Source organism: Alosa sapidissima, chromosome 3, assembly GCF_018492685.1.
Source record: "Alosa sapidissima isolate fAloSap1 chromosome 3, fAloSap1.pri, whole genome shotgun sequence".
NCBI lineage: Eukaryota > Metazoa > Chordata > Actinopteri > Clupeiformes > Clupeidae > Alosa > Alosa sapidissima.
Window position 1 is genome coordinate 41,555,631 of NC_055959.1, and position 17,868 is coordinate 41,573,498.

Consider the following 17,868-nt stretch of genomic DNA (forward strand, 5'->3'; position numbering starts at 1 on the left):
TTACCATTAGGCTACTAAAAATAGCCTACCATTAGGCTACTAACAAATAATTTTACTATTAGGCTACTAAACTATAATTTCTGGGGTGAGCCTATTTGCTATGGTAACCTAGCAACCTGTGTGTGTGTGTGTGTGTGTGTGTGTGTGTGTGTGTGTGTGTGCACGCGTGTGGTGTGTGAGGAAAGATGAGGGTGCATGCATGTGTGTGAGGGGTTCTTTTTTAGGCATACTGTCTTGCAATTGAACGTGAATAAGTTTACTTACTTAAAAACATCAAAGCTAAACAAGCTATCACGACATCGCTACAAATACAGTATGTGATTAAAATCAGCCAACATCAATGTAGGCTATAGGCTACGTAGATAGATGATAGATAGGCTAAATAGATTGATACATGGCCTACTTTATTGACGCTTGGTGAAACAGCATGGAGTGGATATTTAGGTTCAGATGCTTGTTCTTTTCCTTTTTGTATTTAATGATCCCAGAGTATGTAATGATCCCAAAACTTTACTTGAAAACTTTAGACATTCTCTGCCATTTATGGATATCTTGACTCCGCCATCGCGCCAGCTAAATTCAGAATGTATCACGATTCACGCGCTAGTGGTGTGCTTCCTGAACAACGGTCCGTGTGGAACAATCAGATCCCTGCGCATATAATGCGCGTCATAGGAATTTAACGAGGCTTCGAGGCAAGGTTTTTGCCTCGAGTAATTTTTGTAATCGAGTTCTTCGAGTAACTCGATGAATCGTTTCAACCCTATTGTAATTCCATCATAACATAACACATCTGACAATGACTATTTTTAAAAATATTCCAAACACTCCTGACATTTCAATTGTAAATGAGGCTATGAAATCTGTATTTATCGTTGAAGTGGGCTGCTGTTTTGACCTGTATATGGACACTTGCTACTATTCCAAACTATTGAAATATGTATGTGTGTGTGTGTTTAGAGAAGAGTGTGTGTGTGTGTGTTTAGAGAAGAGTGTGTGTGTGTTTAGAGAAGAGTGTGTGAGTTTAGAGAAGAGTGTGTGTGTTTAGAGAAGTGTGTGTGTTTAGAGAAGTGTGTGTGTTTAGAGAAGAGTGTGTGTGTGTTTAGAGAAGTGTGTGTGTTTAGAGAAGAGTGTGTGTGTGTTTAGAGAAGTGTGTGTTTAGAGAAGAGTGTGTGTGTGTGTTTAGAGAAGAGTGTGTGTGTGTGTTTAGAGAAGAGTGTGTGTGTGTGTGTGTGTGTGTGTCTGTGTGTTTAGAGAAGAGTGTGTGTGTGTGTGTGTGTGTGTGTGTGTTTAGAGAAGAGTGTGTGTGTTTAGATAATAGTATGTGTGTGTGTGTGTTTAGAGAAGAGTGTGTGTGTGTGTGTTTAGAGAAGTGTGTGTGTGTGTGTGTTTAGAGAAGAGTGTGTGTGTGTTTAGAGAAGAGTGTGTGTGTGTGTTTAGAGAAGAGTGTGTGTGTTTAGAGAAGAGTGTGTGTGTGTTTAGAGAAGAGTGTGTGTGTGTTTAGAGAAGTGTGTGTGTTTAGAGAAGAGTGTGTGAGAGTTTAGAGAAGTGTGTGTGTGTTTAGAGAAGAGTGTGTGTGTTTAGAGAAGAGTGTGTGTGTGTGTGTTTAGAGAAGTGTGTGTTTAGAGAAGAGTGTGTGTGTTTAGAGAAGAGTGTGTGTGTGTGTGTTTAGAGAAGTGTGTGTGTTTAGAGAAGAGTGTGTGTGTGTGTGTGTGTTTAGAGAAGAGTGTGTGTGTGTTTAGAGAAGTGTGTGTTTAGAGAAGAGTGTGTGTGTGTGTTTAGAGAAGAGTGTGTGTGTTTAGAGAAGAGTGTGTGTGTGTTTAGAGAAGAGTGTGTGTGTGTTTAGAGAAGAGTGTGTGTTTAGAGAAGAGTGTGTGTGTGTTTAGAGAAGTGTGTGTGTTTAGAGAAGAGTGTGTGAGAGTTTAGAGAAGTGTGTGTGTTTAGAGAAGAGTGTGTGTGTTTAGAGAAGAGTGTGTGTGTGTGTGTTTAGAGAAGTGTGTGTTTAGAGAAGAGTGTGTGTGTGTGTTTAGAGAAGAGTGTGTGTGTTTAGAGAAGAGTGTGTGTGTGTTTAGAGAAGAGTGTGTGTTTAGAGAAGAGTGTGTGTGTGTTTAGAGAAGTGTGTGTGTTTAGAGAAGAGTGTGTGAGAGTTTAGAGAAGTGTGTGTGTTTAGAGAAGAGTGTGTGTGTTTAGAGAAGAGTGTGTGTGTGTGTGTTTAGAGAAGTGTGTGTGTTTAGAGAAGAGTGTGTGTGTGTGTGTGTGTGTTTAGAGAAGAGTGTGTGTGTTTAGAGAAGAGTGTGTGTGTGTGTGTTTAGAGAAGTGTGTGTGTTTAGAGAAGAGTGTGTGTGTGTGTTTAGAGAAGAGTGTGTGTGTGTGTGTGTGTGTGTCTGTGTGTTTAGAGAAGAGTGTGTGTGTGTGTGTGTGTGTGTGTGTGTTTAGAGAAGAGTGTGTGTGTTTAGATAATAGTATGTGTGTGTGTGTGTTTAGAGAAGAGTGTGTGTGTGTGTGTTTAGAGAAGTGTGTGTGTGTGTGTGTTTAGAGAAGAGTGTGTGTGTGTTTAGAGAAGAGTGTGTGTGTGTGTTTAGAGAAGAGTGTGTGTGTTTAGAGAAGAGTGTGTGTGTGTTTAGAGAAGAGTGTGTGTGTGTTTAGAGAAGTGTGTGTGTTTAGAGAAGAGTGTGTGAGAGTTTAGAGAAGTGTGTGTGTGTTTAGAGAAGAGTGTGTGTGTTTAGAGAAGAGTGTGTGTGTGTGTGTTTAGAGAAGTGTGTGTTTAGAGAAGAGTGTGTGTGTTTAGAGAAGAGTGTGTGTGTGTGTGTTTAGAGAAGTGTGTGTGTTTAGAGAAGAGTGTGTGTGTGTGTGTGTGTTTAGAGAAGAGTGTGTGTGTGTTTAGAGAAGTGTGTGTTTAGAGAAGAGTGTGTGTGTGTGTTTAGAGAAGAGTGTGTGTGTTTAGAGAAGAGTGTGTGTGTGTTTAGAGAAGAGTGTGTGTTTAGAGAAGAGTGTGTGTGTGTTTAGAGAAGTGTGTGTGTTTAGAGAAGAGTGTGTGAGAGTTTAGAGAAGTGTGTGTGTTTAGAGAAGAGTGTGTGTGTGTGTGTTTAGAGAAGTGTGTGTTTAGAGAAGAGTGTGTGTGTGTGTTTAGAGAAGAGTGTGTGTGTTTAGAGAAGAGTGTGTGTGTGTTTAGAGAAGAGTGTGTGTTTAGAGAAGAGTGTGTGTGTGTTTAGAGAAGTGTGTGTGTTTAGAGAAGAGTGTGTGAGAGTTTAGAGAAGTGTGTGTGTTTAGAGAAGAGTGTGTGTGTTTAGAGAAGAGTGTGTGTGTGTGTGTTTAGAGAAGTGTGTGTGTTTAGAGAAGAGTGTGTGTGTGTGTGTGTGTGTTTAGAGAAGAGTGTGTGTGTTTAGAGAAGAGTGTGTGTGTGTGTGTTTAGAGAAGTGTGTGTGTTTAGAGAAGAGTGTGTGTGTGTGTGTGTTTAGAGAAGAGTGTGTGTGTGTGTTTAGAGAAGAGTGTGTGAGTGTGTGTGTGTTTAGAGAAGAGTGTGTGTTTAGAGAAGAGTGTGTGTGTGTGTGTTTAGAGAAGAGTGTGTGTGTGTGTGTTTAGAGAAGTGTGTGTGTTTAGAGAAGAGTGTGTGTGTTTGTGTTTAGAGAAGTGTGTGTGTTTAGAGAAGAGTGTGTGTGTGCTCTCACTGTGGGTCGTAGCGCAGCGCTGTCCATTATGGGCAAACTTGCTGAGAGTCATATCAAAATCTGAGATCACCTGCAGAGAGAGAGAGAGAGAGAGAGAGAGAGAAGGAGTGGGTGAGACAGAGAGAGAGAGAGAGAGAGGAGTGGGTGAGACACAGAGAGAGAGAGAGAGAGAGAGAGAGAGAGAGGAGTGGGTGAGACAGAGAGAGAGAGAGAGAGAGAGAGAGAGAGAGGGGAGTGGGTGAGACAGAGGGTGACGAGAAACAGGTGCCTTTTGCATTCATTCAAGAGAATCAGAAGCTGCACTTTCCAATGTTTTGCCTGTCAGGGCAATCCCTCTGGGTATCTAACTGTACGAAATACCTTGGGCACATCATCACTGACAAGATGGAAGATGATGCTGATATGTATAGGCAGAGACTAGTGTTGTCACGATACCAAAATTATGACTTCGATACGATACCTGCCATAAATATCACGATGCTCGATACTGAAACGATACTACGGCGAAATTCTAAGATATCTGGAAAAGAAAGGACTCATACCTCCTCCAAGTGTATTGAGCCATTTGTGTTGAATTCGGTGCACTTTTGTAGTGTGCAGGTCAATTCTGGGTTCTAAACTTCCTACATAATTATTTTTATAGTCAGTAAAATAGTAGGCCTACTTTGTGTGATTAAGTCCTTTATTTTTTGTTATAGTTCATTTACATTGTGTTGTGTTTTGCCAATAAAGTAGCTTTAAATAGCCAAACTAGGCTAGATCAAGGTCAGTGTTGAAATTACTGCATGCAAATCACTGAATGCTATGCAGAGGGGCCTAATCTTTAGGCCATCTGATGTACAGTATAGGCTTCCCTAGGCCTTCCCGTGTTCATGGGATTTCTTTGACAGTTGCAAAGGGAAAAATGTGAGGATGGTCTTCTTTGCGCCCAGTGTACAAGTACGACGTTCCAACCACTCAGGTCTTCGTCAGATAGGCCTACACCATTACCTGTTGCAATATGTCTGTGTGCATTCCTAAATTAGCCTACGTCTATTTCTTTGATAACATGATTTGCTACAACGTAACAATAAGCCGCTATTATTATTAGGACTCAACACGCTTTGGTGGTATTATATGCTGTGGGCTTTAATTAACGCATTTCGGGTAGCTGACCGAACATGAAATAGATTGTTTACAAGTTATGGTAATGTTATTCTGGCGTGAACATTGCGCTTTCATCACGTTAGCACCCTATGATTACAGCTCGTTATGTCTCGTCAAAATTCATTGATGAAGGAAGGTTCGCTTTATCCCAGAGAACCTTACTCGTTTCACTTAGGCTAGACTAAAACAGAAGAGAAGAACTTGGCACTAACCATGTAGTCGTGTTTTCTATAGCATATTCGTTAACCTGCCGTTCTTTGAACAAAAATGTTGGGATATGTCTGCGAGGTGTTTAGCCAAGTTCTATGCGTAGCCTACTGCTTTTAAATGACTTTGAAACATATTTCACAAATGGGCCTCTGTGTACCTGATGGCTTGCCTTCACTATTCGCGATGTATCCGAAATAGTTGCAGATTTCACTTCACCTTTTGTTTTATCCACAAGGCCGAAGACGGTCGGCAAAGAACTACTGTATGTTGATGTTGGCTGCGCACTCACTCACTCAGAGCTGCCTGCTCGACACGCCCACTTGCCTAGATGCATGCAAGGAGCAATGAGAGCAGCAGTTCACGCAGACACAGAACGTTAATTTTAATAAAGTATCGATTCTAAAAACGTCGGAAATGGTATCGTTTTTTGCGTGAAGGCATCGTGATACCTTTTTAGTATCGATACACCGTGCAACACTAGCAGAGACGAATGTTGTATGTCCAACCAAACATGTTAGTCCGGAAATTCCATCACTGTTCTGAGGATGTGAAAGTGAGCTTGTTCCGTGCATACTGCACCCCTATGTATGCAGCCCCATTATGGGTACAGGAGACAGGAGACAGGAGACCCTGCGCAAACTTCAGGTGGCATATAATGACTGCCTGAGGATACTGCTGAAAAAGCCCAGGAGTAGCAGTGCAGCTCTTTTGGGACTCAGGGCTAAGCACTCTACGGGCTCTCTTGAGGAACCTAATGTTTAAGTTCATGTCCCGACTTGATGACTCTCAAAACTGTATTATAATGATGCTCACAAGCCCCAGGTGCAGCTCGCTCAGATATCAATGGTATGGGTGCCTGTTAAGACTCTCATGAATCAGAGTATGTTTGTATGTGTTTATTTATCTATTCCTTGTTGTTGTTGTTGTTGTTGTAGGTCTTGCTGTTGGGCCTAGAGCCTGTAATAAAGTTTATATATCCAAAATGCATTTTCCTTGACAGCAGCATGTTATACTTAGCAGCGGTCTGTTATCGAGAAATATCAGACCACCAAATGTTGGGAAGGCCCATTCTAGTGAATGGAGCATTCTTCAGCATTATTACACGGCTCTTCATAATGCTGCAGAATGCTCCATTCACTTCAATGGGCCTTCCCAACGTCTAGGAAAATGGGCTTTGTGCTTCTATTTCACGTCTTTCATATCAATATTTTATGTAATTGTCTTTTTTTGTGTGTTTAGTTGTGCTTTCTGTTGGCCAAACACCTCATTTGGTTGACATTTCTCTTGCCGAAATGGATATTGTGTTGTTAGAAAGATTACTGCTGATTCTCCTGGCTTTTTTTACTTTTGTTATGCCTGGTCACCATGCCAACGGGAATCTTGTTTACCTTCGCGACCAGCTGATTGCACTCTCTAAACCCATACTACTGCCTGGAGCAATATCCCCAATCGCCGGCGAGTTAAAGAGGAGACGAAGAGGATGCAGGGCTGGGGTCACACGGAGAGCGAGGAGGAGAACATTTAAACCTTTTCTTCCCTCGATCGTCATGGGAAATGTCAGGTCCCTTGCGAACAAGATGGACGAGCTTGGAGTGCTGACGAGGACACAGCGGGAGTATCGTGAATGCAGTGTTATGTGTTTCACCGAGACATGGCTGCAGGAACTTATTCCGGACTCAAACGTCACTGTTTCAGGCCTTCACATTGTACGGACAGAGATCACAGACAGAGCGGTAAGAAGAAAGGAGGGGGGCTTGCTGTGTACATCAACAACAGATGGTGTAACCCTGGACAGGAGAGATTCTGTAGCCCTGACATCGAGCTGTTAGCCGTGAGTTTGCGTTCTTATTATCTACCGAGGGAGTTCATGTGTGCCATCGTTACGACTGTATGCACCCCCCCCCCTTAGTCTGACGCTGAGACAGCATGTGACGTCATCACCTCAGTTACTGCTCGACTTCAAACTCAGAACTCAAGTGCCTTTATAGCAATCTCTGGAGATTTTAATCATGCTTCTCTCTCTGCAACACTACCAACTTTTCAGCAATATGTTAACTGCCATACTAGAGAGAATAAAACACTGGACTTGCTTTATTCAAACACTAAGGGTGCCTACAGCTCCACTGCCCTTCCTCCACTGGGTAGATCTGACCATAGCCTGGTTTATCTTATCTAACATATACACCTGTTGTTAAGAAACAGCCTGTGTTCACACGGACTGTTAGGGAGTGGTCTCAGGAAGTGACTGAAACACTTCAAGGGTGTTTTGAGGCTACAGATTGGGATGTACTCTGTGAGCATGTGAGCAACATCAATTCCATGACTGATTGCATAACTGAGTACATCAATTTCTGTGTGGATAACATTGTGCCTACCAGGACAGTGCAGTGCTTCCCTAACAACAAGCCATGGATAACCAGGGACCTAAAGGAGGTGCTTAACAGAAAGAGGGCCTTTAGGGATGGGAACAGAGAGCTACTGAGGAGTGTGCAGAAGGAACTGAAAGAAAGCTGAGGAAGAGCAAAGAGGCAGGAGGAAGCTGGAGAGTAAACTCCAGCAGAACAACATGAAGGATGTGTGGTTGGGAATGAAGACTATCACTGGCTGAGGCTGAGGGAAACCTGAACAGAGCCAACGAGCTGAATGTGTTTTTGAACAGGTTCAGCACAGGACCCCCTGCTTCCCCCTCCCCCTCAAGTCCACCACCCCTTCAGCTGCATCCTCACACCTCCTCGACCCTCTCGATCACCACCATGGACTGCAACACAGCGCCATTAGCAACCTCCGCAGCATCAGGAAATACAGGGCCCTCCTCTACCTCCCCCATCAGCCTGTATGTTTCCAAGAGCCAGGTAAAGAGGCAGCTGGAGAGTCTGTGTCAGAGCAAAGCTGCAGGCCCAGATGGCATAAGCCCCAGGGTCCTGAAGGCCTGCGCAGAACAGCTATGTGGAATTCTACAGTGCCTATTCAACACCAGCCTGTGTCAGATGAAGGTTCCAGTGCTGTGGAAAACATCATGCCTTTTCCAGTACCCAAGAAGTCTTCTCCATCAGTCCTCAATGATTACAGACCAGTGGCATTAACATCACACTGCATGAAAGTGCTGGATAGATTGGTGTTGGCACACCTCAGACCTCAGGTGACCACCTCAATGGACCCACTGCAAATTTGCCTATCAACATGAGGTTGGTGTTGAAGATGCCATCATCTACCTGCTTCAGCGAGCCCACAACCACCTGGATGAAGCTGGTAGTGCAGTGAGAATAATGTTCTTCGACTTCTCCAGTGCCTTCAACACCATACAACCTGTTTTGCTGAGAGAGAAGCTACAAAGGATGCAGGTGGAGACATCCATAACATCATGGATTGTTGATTACCTAACAGAAAGACCACAGTTTGTACGGATGGGAGGATGTGTATCCGAGAAGGTGGTTAGCAGCACAGGAGAACCGCAGGGGACTGTACTCTCTCCTTTCCTCTTCACATTATACACCTCGGACTTTCAGTACAACTCTGCAACCTGTCATCTGCAGAAATACTCTGATGACTCTGCAGTTGTAGGGTGTGTGAAGGATGGGGAGGATACTGAGTATAGAGAACTGGTGAACAGCTTTGTGGCATGGTGTGGAAACAACCACCTACTCTTAAATGTGGCCAAGACCAAAGAGATGGTAGTGGACTTTAGGAGGGCTAGGACAAAGTTGAACACTGTCTCCATCATGGAGGATGAGGTGGAGGTAGTGGAAAACTACAAATATCTGGGTGTACATCTGGATAACAAACTGGACTGGAAGTGCAACACTGAGGCTGTTTATAGGAAGGGACAGAGCAGACTATACTTCTTGAGGAAGCTTAGGTCTTTTAATGTGTGCAGCAGAATGTTGAACATGTTTTACCAGTCTGCTGTTTCTAGTACCATTTTCTTTGCAGCCATCTGCTGGGGTACCAGTATCAGGGCAAATGACACCAAAAAACTCAACAAGTTGATTAAAAGAGCTGGCTCTGTAATTGGAAGTACACTTGAACCCCTAGAGTTAGTTGTTGAGAGAAGGATGTTGCAAAAGCTCCTTAACATTATGGACAACACCTCACATCCACTGAATGAACTACTGGTCAAACAACAGAGTGTTTTCAGCTGGAGGTTGCTCCAACTTCGCTGTAGCAAGGAGCGTTATAGAAAATCATTCCTGCCCACTGCCATAACTATTTACAACAACTCCCCTTTGTGCCGTGAGAGAAAATCTTATGCTGAGAGTCAATGCAGTTTACAACCTCTTTAACAGAGACTATATCCAATTGTATTATTTTTTAACTTGTATGTATATGTGTGATATATGTTTATATTATTAATTGCTGCCTTAACACCATAATTTCCCTTTGGGGATGAATAAAGTACTCTATCTAACTATCTAACTATCTATCAAAAGTGAAAGCAGACGGTTGATCAGCTGTGTTCTAAAGAATGTTTGATTCAAGTTCAGCGTGTGCTGTTGTCGAACTATTTGTTTCTCACCAAAAGCCACGATGAAACGGTAACATATAGGCTATAGACTACGCCATTGGTTCCCAAAGACTGGGTCGTGACCCACAGATGGGTCGCAGAAGATTTTATTTGGGTCGCCAGCACAATTTATGTTGTGTAATAGGCTTAGCTTATACCATTTAACCAGGAAAGCTATCAGTTTTCTATTAGGATATAGTTTGTTTACCACAGTGACGGCCCTAGAATAGCTCTGAAACTGGTGGCGAACGCGTCGCAGAGGGGACAGTGTGCATCTCACTTGCAAAATAAAACATTTCTGTGGGGCGTCTGCTATGGACCTTGCAGTTGCAAAATGCAAGGGACATGAATCAGCATAAACATTAACGGACATGAATCAGCCCAAACATTAACGGACAGCTTCCGTTGACCGATTAAAATCTAGTTACCATGCTGTCAACTGAAGCAGACATCCGTATACCGGGCATGGCTATTATACATATGGCGTCATAGGCTGATAGTTTCGATTGTAGATATACAATGAATACATTTCAGAATAAGAGGCTATTGCGCAAAAGCCTCTTATTCTGAAATGTATTCATTTCACATTCTTACAACAACATAGCTTGTCACAAAATCAATACACAGCCTTAGTATAAGGCCTACAAACAAGCAAACGTTTAACTTGCGGATTCAACTTTCCAAAGAAACCTCCAGAAAAAGGCTACAATATAACGACTTGAGTTATTTGCTATGTTTACATCGGAATTAACGCTGTTATGGATCCATTTGTCTGCAACGCAACGTAGCCTACAACATCTCTCTTTAGATATTCAGGAACAGCTTACTATGTTGAAGAGTGACGTAGAATGTAAGAATATCCCCAAACTCTCGGATGCGCATTAAAACGTTATCTTTTAGGTAACTTTCCACGCTGATGGTGCTCAAAATGCAACACAACTGTGTTCGAAGCAGGATGAGGAAAACCTGAGGTTGTGTGTTTGTACAAAACAGAGCGAGAATTTTATAGCTTTGAAAATATTTAACATTGTTTCATGTGTAATTGAGATTGCAGAGTTGTGGGAAACTGAGTCAGTGCATCACCAATCCCTGTAATAGTAGTGGTAGTAGGCCAGGCCTAGTAGGCGCTATTATACATATGGCACTGTAGAATGGTTAGGTGGGGCATATACTAGGGAGTTTATTGTTTCGTTTTGGCAAGTAGCCGTGTAATAAGCGGGATAATGTATAGAACGCCGGTCATTATTGGGAAAATAAGTCCCTTTAGGGTGGAACAAGACCAGTTTGCCCTGTCGGGACTTATTTTCCCAATAATGACCGGCATTCTATACATTATCCCTTACTTATGAAGAGCTGTGTAATAAAGATATTTATTTTCAACCAAAGTATATCTGCTAAGACCTGAAAAAAAACTCTTTCCACTTTAGGAAATTACACAAACTTATCTCTCAGCACCGGCCAGCTAGCTGCACACACCTTGGAAACTAGATGGTAATAAGTAAGTATAAGTAAGTATAAGTATATATACTTTTTTGATCCCGTGAGGGAAATTTGGTCTCTGCATTTAACCCAATCGGTGAATTAGTGAAACACAAACAGCACACAGTGAGGTGAAGCACACACTAATCCCGGCGCAGTGAGCTGCCTGCTTCAGCGGCGGCGCTCGGGGAGCAGTGAGGGGTTAGGTGCCTTGCTCAACAGCACTCGAACCGGCAACCCTCCGGTTACAAGTCCAGAGTGCTAACCAGTGGGCCACGGCTGCCCAAATGTCCCCTAGTTGAGAATAGCAGCAACCGAAGTCTGAAATATCATCACAAAGGCTAGTTTAGTCGCTACTACCATTGACGGCAATGCTACTGACAGGTGTAAAGTAGGTTAGCCTGGCTAACGTCAGACCTCATCTCATTGAGATGGGGTCTGGGAACTAGGCATTAATTTTCTCGTATTTGAAACGTGGTTTACGAATGCCCAGAGCCGTTTATTGGGCACTACGAATGTCTATCAAATGCGTCTGTACATAGGTCATAACGGCTTTGGTGTGTCGTCATCATCTTGCTGCCCTCCCTCCGTTCTGTGATTGGTTCCTTCGTTGAGGTGAAAACGAAGTCCATAGAATCCAGGCTGCCTAGCAGCGTGAATAAAATCGTGCGCACATGACATTACTCCATCTCTGCTTCATGCCCCGATCAATCAAAATCATTCATTTCCACCATCATTAATGGGCAAGGCACTCTCTGCGTGGGTGCAAGCAGGTATCACCTCTTTCAGTGACCTCTTCATAGATGAAACCTTTGCCTCGTTTCAGAAGCTGACCGGACGATTCTCCTTGGGTAAAAATATTTTTTTTTCAATATTTACAGATACGCAGATTTGTTCAAGCTGAAACCCCTAACTTCCCCATTAAGCCACAAGATGAAAAAAACATATTCCTACAACCAGTTGTCAGAGAGAAAGGTTTCATTTCATACATGTATAGCAAAATATTTTCTGAATACAATCATTCCCTTTCTTCCATTAAGACTCTCTGGTAACAAGATGTTGGGGAGGTGTTGGGGGAGGATATATGGGAGAGAATCTTGTACCGTGTGCATTCTTCATCCTTCATGGTTTAATACAATTTAAAATCCTTCATCGCACCCACTGGACTAAAGAGAGACTCTCTAAGATTTATCCCCATATAAGCCCCCTATGTGATCGATGCCAACAGTCTCCAGCCTCCCTAACTCATATGTTTTTATCTTATCCAAGTCTTCATAATTTCTGGACTGAAATTTTTAATATTCTTTCAACTGTTTTAAATGTGCCCTGTGATCCTACCCCAGTGACGGTCCTATTTGGAGTGCTACCCCTTACTCTTATGGTGCCTAAATACAAGGCCGATTTTGTAGCATTTGCCACCCTCCTGGCTAGGAGATTGATCTTATTCAAGTGGAAATCCTCTGCTCCTCCTACAGTTTATCAATGGCTGAGAAATCTTTTGTCCTTTTCCAAATTAGAGAAGATGAGAGCTACACTACATGGGTCCACGGTTACATTCTACAAAATATGGAACCCTTTTCTTGAACATTTGAAATCAATTCAGTTCCCATCTACCGACTTGTAGGCTATACTCTTAGGGGTGTTTAATATCTGTGTTACCAGTAGGCGGCTGTTACCTTTGCCATCTTTTTTTTCTGGCTTTAATCTTGTATTTATGTGTCAGTTGTGAGGCCCAATTTTGTTTTTTGTTTTGTTTTCAAGGATTTATTTTGTTTGTGTGTTTTGTTTTTATTATTTATTATTATTGCTTTTTCTGCTATCCATTTAGTTTCTAGTTTAGTATCCGTGTGGTTGTGTATGTGTGTATATTAGAGATGCACCGATAGATCGGCTGTGTGGTTGTGTATGTGTATATATATGTTAAGGAAAAGTAAAAAACCCAAATGTATCATTTTATCATTGTATTTGACCGATACCTTCAATAAACAGGACGCTCGTTTAACGTATCATGGCTTGGTCAGCTATCTGCACCTCACCATCTCACCACAGGGGTCCCCCAGGGCTCAGTGCTGGGCCCCCTCCTCTTTGCTATCTACACCACCTCCTTGGGACAGATTATCCGTTCGCACGGCTTCTCATACCACTGCTATGCAGACGACACACAGCTCTATCTGTCCTTTCCACCTGACGACCCCCTGGTTTCAGCACGGATCTCAGATTGCCTTTCAGACATAGCTACATGGATGAAGGCACACCACCTCCAGCTGAACCTCTCAAAGACTGAACTGCTGGTCATCCCAGCTAAACCTACCATACACCATGACATCAACATCAAATTTGACTCCCTGTCTGTTTCACCGACCAGGACTGCAAGAAATCTAGGAGTTGTTCTCGACAACCAACTAAACTTCTCAGATCATGTTGCCTCAGTCGCCCGGTCATGCCGTTTCGCACTCTACAACATACGGAAAATCAGGACTTACTTGACTCAAGATGCTACCCAACTTCTGGTTCAGGCAATAGTCATCTCACGACTCGACTACTGCAATGCCCTCCTGACAGGTCTCCCAGCCTGCGCAGTGAAACCACTTCAGATGATCCAGAACGCGGCGGCGCGCCTGGTCTACAACCAACCCAAAAGGGCACATGTTACCCCGCTGCTCATCCAGCTACACTGGCTACCTATGGCGGCCCGTATCAAATTCAAGTCTCTAACGCTTGCCTACAAAGTAGTCTCCGGTTCTGCTCCCACCTACTTGAATGCCCTCATACAGACTTACACTACCTCCAGACCGCTGCGCTCCTCTGACGAACGACGTCTAGCTCTACCACCGGTACGCTCAAGCCAATCCAAACTTTTCTCATCTGTTGTTCCTCGTTGGTGGAACACACTGCCAGTTCCTACAAGGGCAGGGACATCCTTTTCCACTTTCAAAAAACTCCTGAAGACCCAGCTCTTTAGAGAACATCTACTCTCATAGCAACACTTACAACAAGTCTTACTGATCCTAGCACTCACCAGCCGTTAAACTGACAAGTAACTGTTAAAATACAGCACTCACCGACGCACTTATTCTTACTGTACTCTAATGTGTTTTTTTTTAAACTGTCCTAAAATTGTGAGAATTGTTCTAAAACTTACTGTTTACCATGTTGTTAGTCGCTTTGGTTAAAAAAGCGTCAGCCAAATGTAATGTAATGTAATGTAATGTAATAAACATATGAATAAAATGTTTTAAAAAATCGTGCGCGCAAGGCAGCATGGGAAAACCCAGGCTAAAAGTAGGTAGCGATAGCAATGCTACTGACAGGTGTAAAGTAGGTAGCGATAGCAATGCTACTGACAGGTGTAAAGTAGGTAGCGATAGCCTTTTCACAACAGCGCCACCTCTGTTCAGGAGAATACTGCAACTAGTGTTGCGACCACCACGTACGGAAAATGTGTATGTGTCTGTGTGTACCTGGAGAGTGTGAGTTCCTGCACTCTGTAAAGCTTGTATCAGCTGATCCACATGGACTCTGTCTTTGATGTTAACACCTGGTCGGCTCAACTCTAGGATCTAAACACAAACAAAATACACAGAAAAACACACACACAAAATAAACACATACATATGCACATTATAACAGGTATATAAAAAACAGGTATGGTGTCTGTGTGTGTTTGTCAGATATGAAAACATGGTGTGTGTGTGTGTGTGTGTGTGTGTGTATGCGTGTGTGCATGCGTGTGTGTATGTATGTCTGTTCGTGTGTGTGAATATGTGAGTATTTGTTTGTGTGTGTGTGTGTGTGTATGCGTGTGTGCATGCGTGTGTGTATGTATGTCTGTTCGTGTGTGTGAATATGTGAGTATTTGTTTGTGTGTGTGTGTGTGTGTGTTACCTCATGTTTGCCGAGTTGGTTCCAGACAGACAGAACCTTCCGGACTCTGGTCCAGGGAAACTGGAACACCTGAGAAAATGTATTTTTAGATGGAGATGCAGATGCAGGTTCATGCATGTTCATGCAGGCGTACATACTATACATATATATACTATACTAGTATAAGTATAAGTATAAATACTCTTTTGATCCCGTGAGGGAAATTAGGTCTCTGCATTTATCCCAATCCGTGAATTAGTGGAACACACTCAGCACACAGTGAGGTGAAGCACACACTAACCCCGGCGCAGTGAGCTGCCTGCAAAAACAGCGGTGCTCGGGGAGCAGTGAGGGGTTAGGTGCCTTGCTCAAGGGCACTTCAGCCGTGCCTACTGGTCGGGGTTCGAATCGGCAACCCTCCGGTCCGAAGCGCTAACCAGTAGGCCACGGCTGCCTCCGGTTGCAAGTCCGAAGCGCTAACCAGTAGGCCACGGCAACCCTCCGGTTCCAAGTCCGAAGCGCTAACCAGTAGGCCACGGCTGCCTCCGGTTACAAGTCCGAAGCGCTAACCAGTAGGCCACGGCAACCCTCCGGTTCCAAGTCCGAAGCGCTAACCAGTAGGCCACGGCAACCCTCCGGTTACAAGTCCGAAGCGCTAACCAGTAGGCCACGGCTGCCCCATACTATCATTTAGATGCAGATGCAGACTCGGGTGGATGATGTATTTTTAGATGCAGATGCAGACTCGGGTGGATGATGTATTTTTAGATGCAGACTCAGGTGGATGATGTATTTTTAGATACAGATGCAGGTTCGGGGGTGTGGCGGGTGAGTGATATATTTTTAGATGCAGGTTCGGGGGTGTGGCGGGTGGATGATATATTTTTAGATGCAGGTTCGGGGGTGTGGCGGGTGGATGATGTATTAGGGTTAGGACTCGGGTGACGCCCATCCACGCACCTCTACCGCTGATGTATGCCAGCAACCATTTCACTTCAGGAAATAAACTACATTTTGGCACAAGATATATACAGCAAGAATAACAGAATGGCTTTAAGCAATGTGGAGAAATATTATGCAAAATCTCAGCCTCTAAGACTGTGCCCATTGCCATTTATGGTCATCTAATGTCGAACGTCAGAGTAATTACATTCAAAACATACCTTATGATACACTACAATTTATAAAGGAACAAAGTTTTCAAAGAAAACACAATATATCAGATGGATTACACGAATAATTGATAAGGATGTACAAGATAATTAGACGGCCACTTCTGTTCTAATAAATATAATGGGCTAGATTAAATATTTCATGGCCACCAGATGGCGGCATGGCACTGCACTTCGGGCCTTATGTGGTTGTAACGCAAAGAGTGAAATGGCGTCATCTACTGGCCGTGCAGCGCAATGGAATATTTAATTTAACGGAAATTACGTTAGAAATCTTTGTTTTCCTTACTAATTATTCGTGTAATCCATCTGATATATTAGGCGTGTTCGTCTTCATGCAGATCGAGCTCTCCATTGTGTTCAACCCAGCATGCATCACATCAAGTCACATCTGCACAGATCTGCATGAAGACGAACACGCCTATTGTGTGTTTCCTTTTTAAACTCCGTTCCTTTATAATTTGTGATGTAATATGAATATAAATATTCGTTTTTGAATTAAATTACTCTGACATGTAAGGGATTACAGACGCCGAGGTGACCTGTAATACGTGGCCAAGGGGGATGCGAATAACAAGTTTCCTCGGCCCGAGATTTCTCCACGTTGCTTCAGCCAAATTCTGTTATTCTTGCTGTATATATCTTGTACCAAAGTGAAATGGTTGCTGGCATAAGTCAGCGGCGGTAGTGTGAGCACAGTATCGTTTTGATGTGTGGAATTGAAGTCAATGGGGGCCGTAAATCGTGAATAGCGGTGACCAAAGAATATTTCTCCGGATAGCGGTACGGAATGACCTACCCATGTTTTGATCGTCATGCCGACCAATTTTCTCCGTTAAAGTTCAACCAAAATGTGTAGCCAGCAAAACTTTCAGCTAATAATTCATAACTAAAAATAGAAAAGACATCTCATTAGCCAAAGACTGATTTCGATCTAGCATTTGCGAACGCCTTGAGGCAAACTGTACATGAATGATAGAATAATAGACACGTCCAACATGTTTTTCAACAACCATCTACTGTCAGTAATTTCAGAGCTCTTTACCAAGAAGCGGACAGACGGATTAATTTCGACTAATTCGCCCCGGCTGTTACGTTAACTTCGCTGGAACAGCTGCCGCAAGCCAACGTTACTGCAGCGCTAACAGCTGACTGTGCTACATATAGGAATTGCTAATTGGCTCTTACCATCATTAGGCCCACAGGCCAGTTACAATGTAAACGACCATTGACGTTCAGTCGTGAAAAAGTTATTGGTTAGTAAACTCGCTAAGTTGGCCAGCTGCACCATAGACATAATATACATAGACGCCGCATTGGCTGCTGGAAACAAGAAATGCAGCCGCCATCTTGGACCGGTCATACTCCTCATTGCGTTGCAGCAGAAAACACAAGATGACAGCACTGTGCAGCATGTTCCTGCTCAAATCGGCGGACCATACTCGGGGGATTTACTTTTCACAAGTAAGATTTAACATTACCGTACTATTGGTTGTATTTTGTATTTTCGAACAATGTGGCCTGTATCATAGCTACATGTATGACCTTTGCAGCAAAAAAAACCGCGTGAAAATCTGTTCGGTATTCAGTGAGATATGATTAATTAAGTGTGCTGACAGCTCATTGCACCGGCCAAACAGATTACACTGAGTGGAGTGGATGACCGGTCCAAGATGGCGGCTCCAAATCTCGTCAGCGCTAGTAGGGAGCAGCGGTCGATGCGGCGTCTATGTATATTATGTCTATGAGCTGCACCACAGACATATCGACCTGGACAACCAAAACAAACATGTGTCACTCCTATTCCTTCCCCCAACTCAGCGCAATA

At 43.3% G+C, this 17,868-nt stretch overlaps 1 protein-coding gene across 1 annotated transcript in view; it reads right to left on the reverse strand.

Moving 5' to 3' along the window:
• LOC121706222 (7-methylguanosine phosphate-specific 5'-nucleotidase-like) overlaps positions 1-17,324 on the reverse strand; it is an 18,619-nt gene extending 1,295 nt beyond the window's left edge. Inside the window, exons 1-4 of the mRNA XM_042087757.1 lie at positions 17,229-17,324; positions 14,890-14,958; positions 14,466-14,564; positions 3,669-3,738 (exon numbers count right to left, since the gene is read on the reverse strand). Of these exons, the coding sequence (XP_041943691.1) occupies positions 3,669-3,738; positions 14,466-14,564; positions 14,890-14,958; positions 17,229-17,234 (244 nt within the window). The 5' untranslated portion in view covers positions 17,235-17,324. The remainder of the gene's footprint in view (positions 1-3,668; positions 3,739-14,465; positions 14,565-14,889; positions 14,959-17,228) is intronic.
• Between the last annotated feature and the right edge of the window lie 544 nt (positions 17,325-17,868).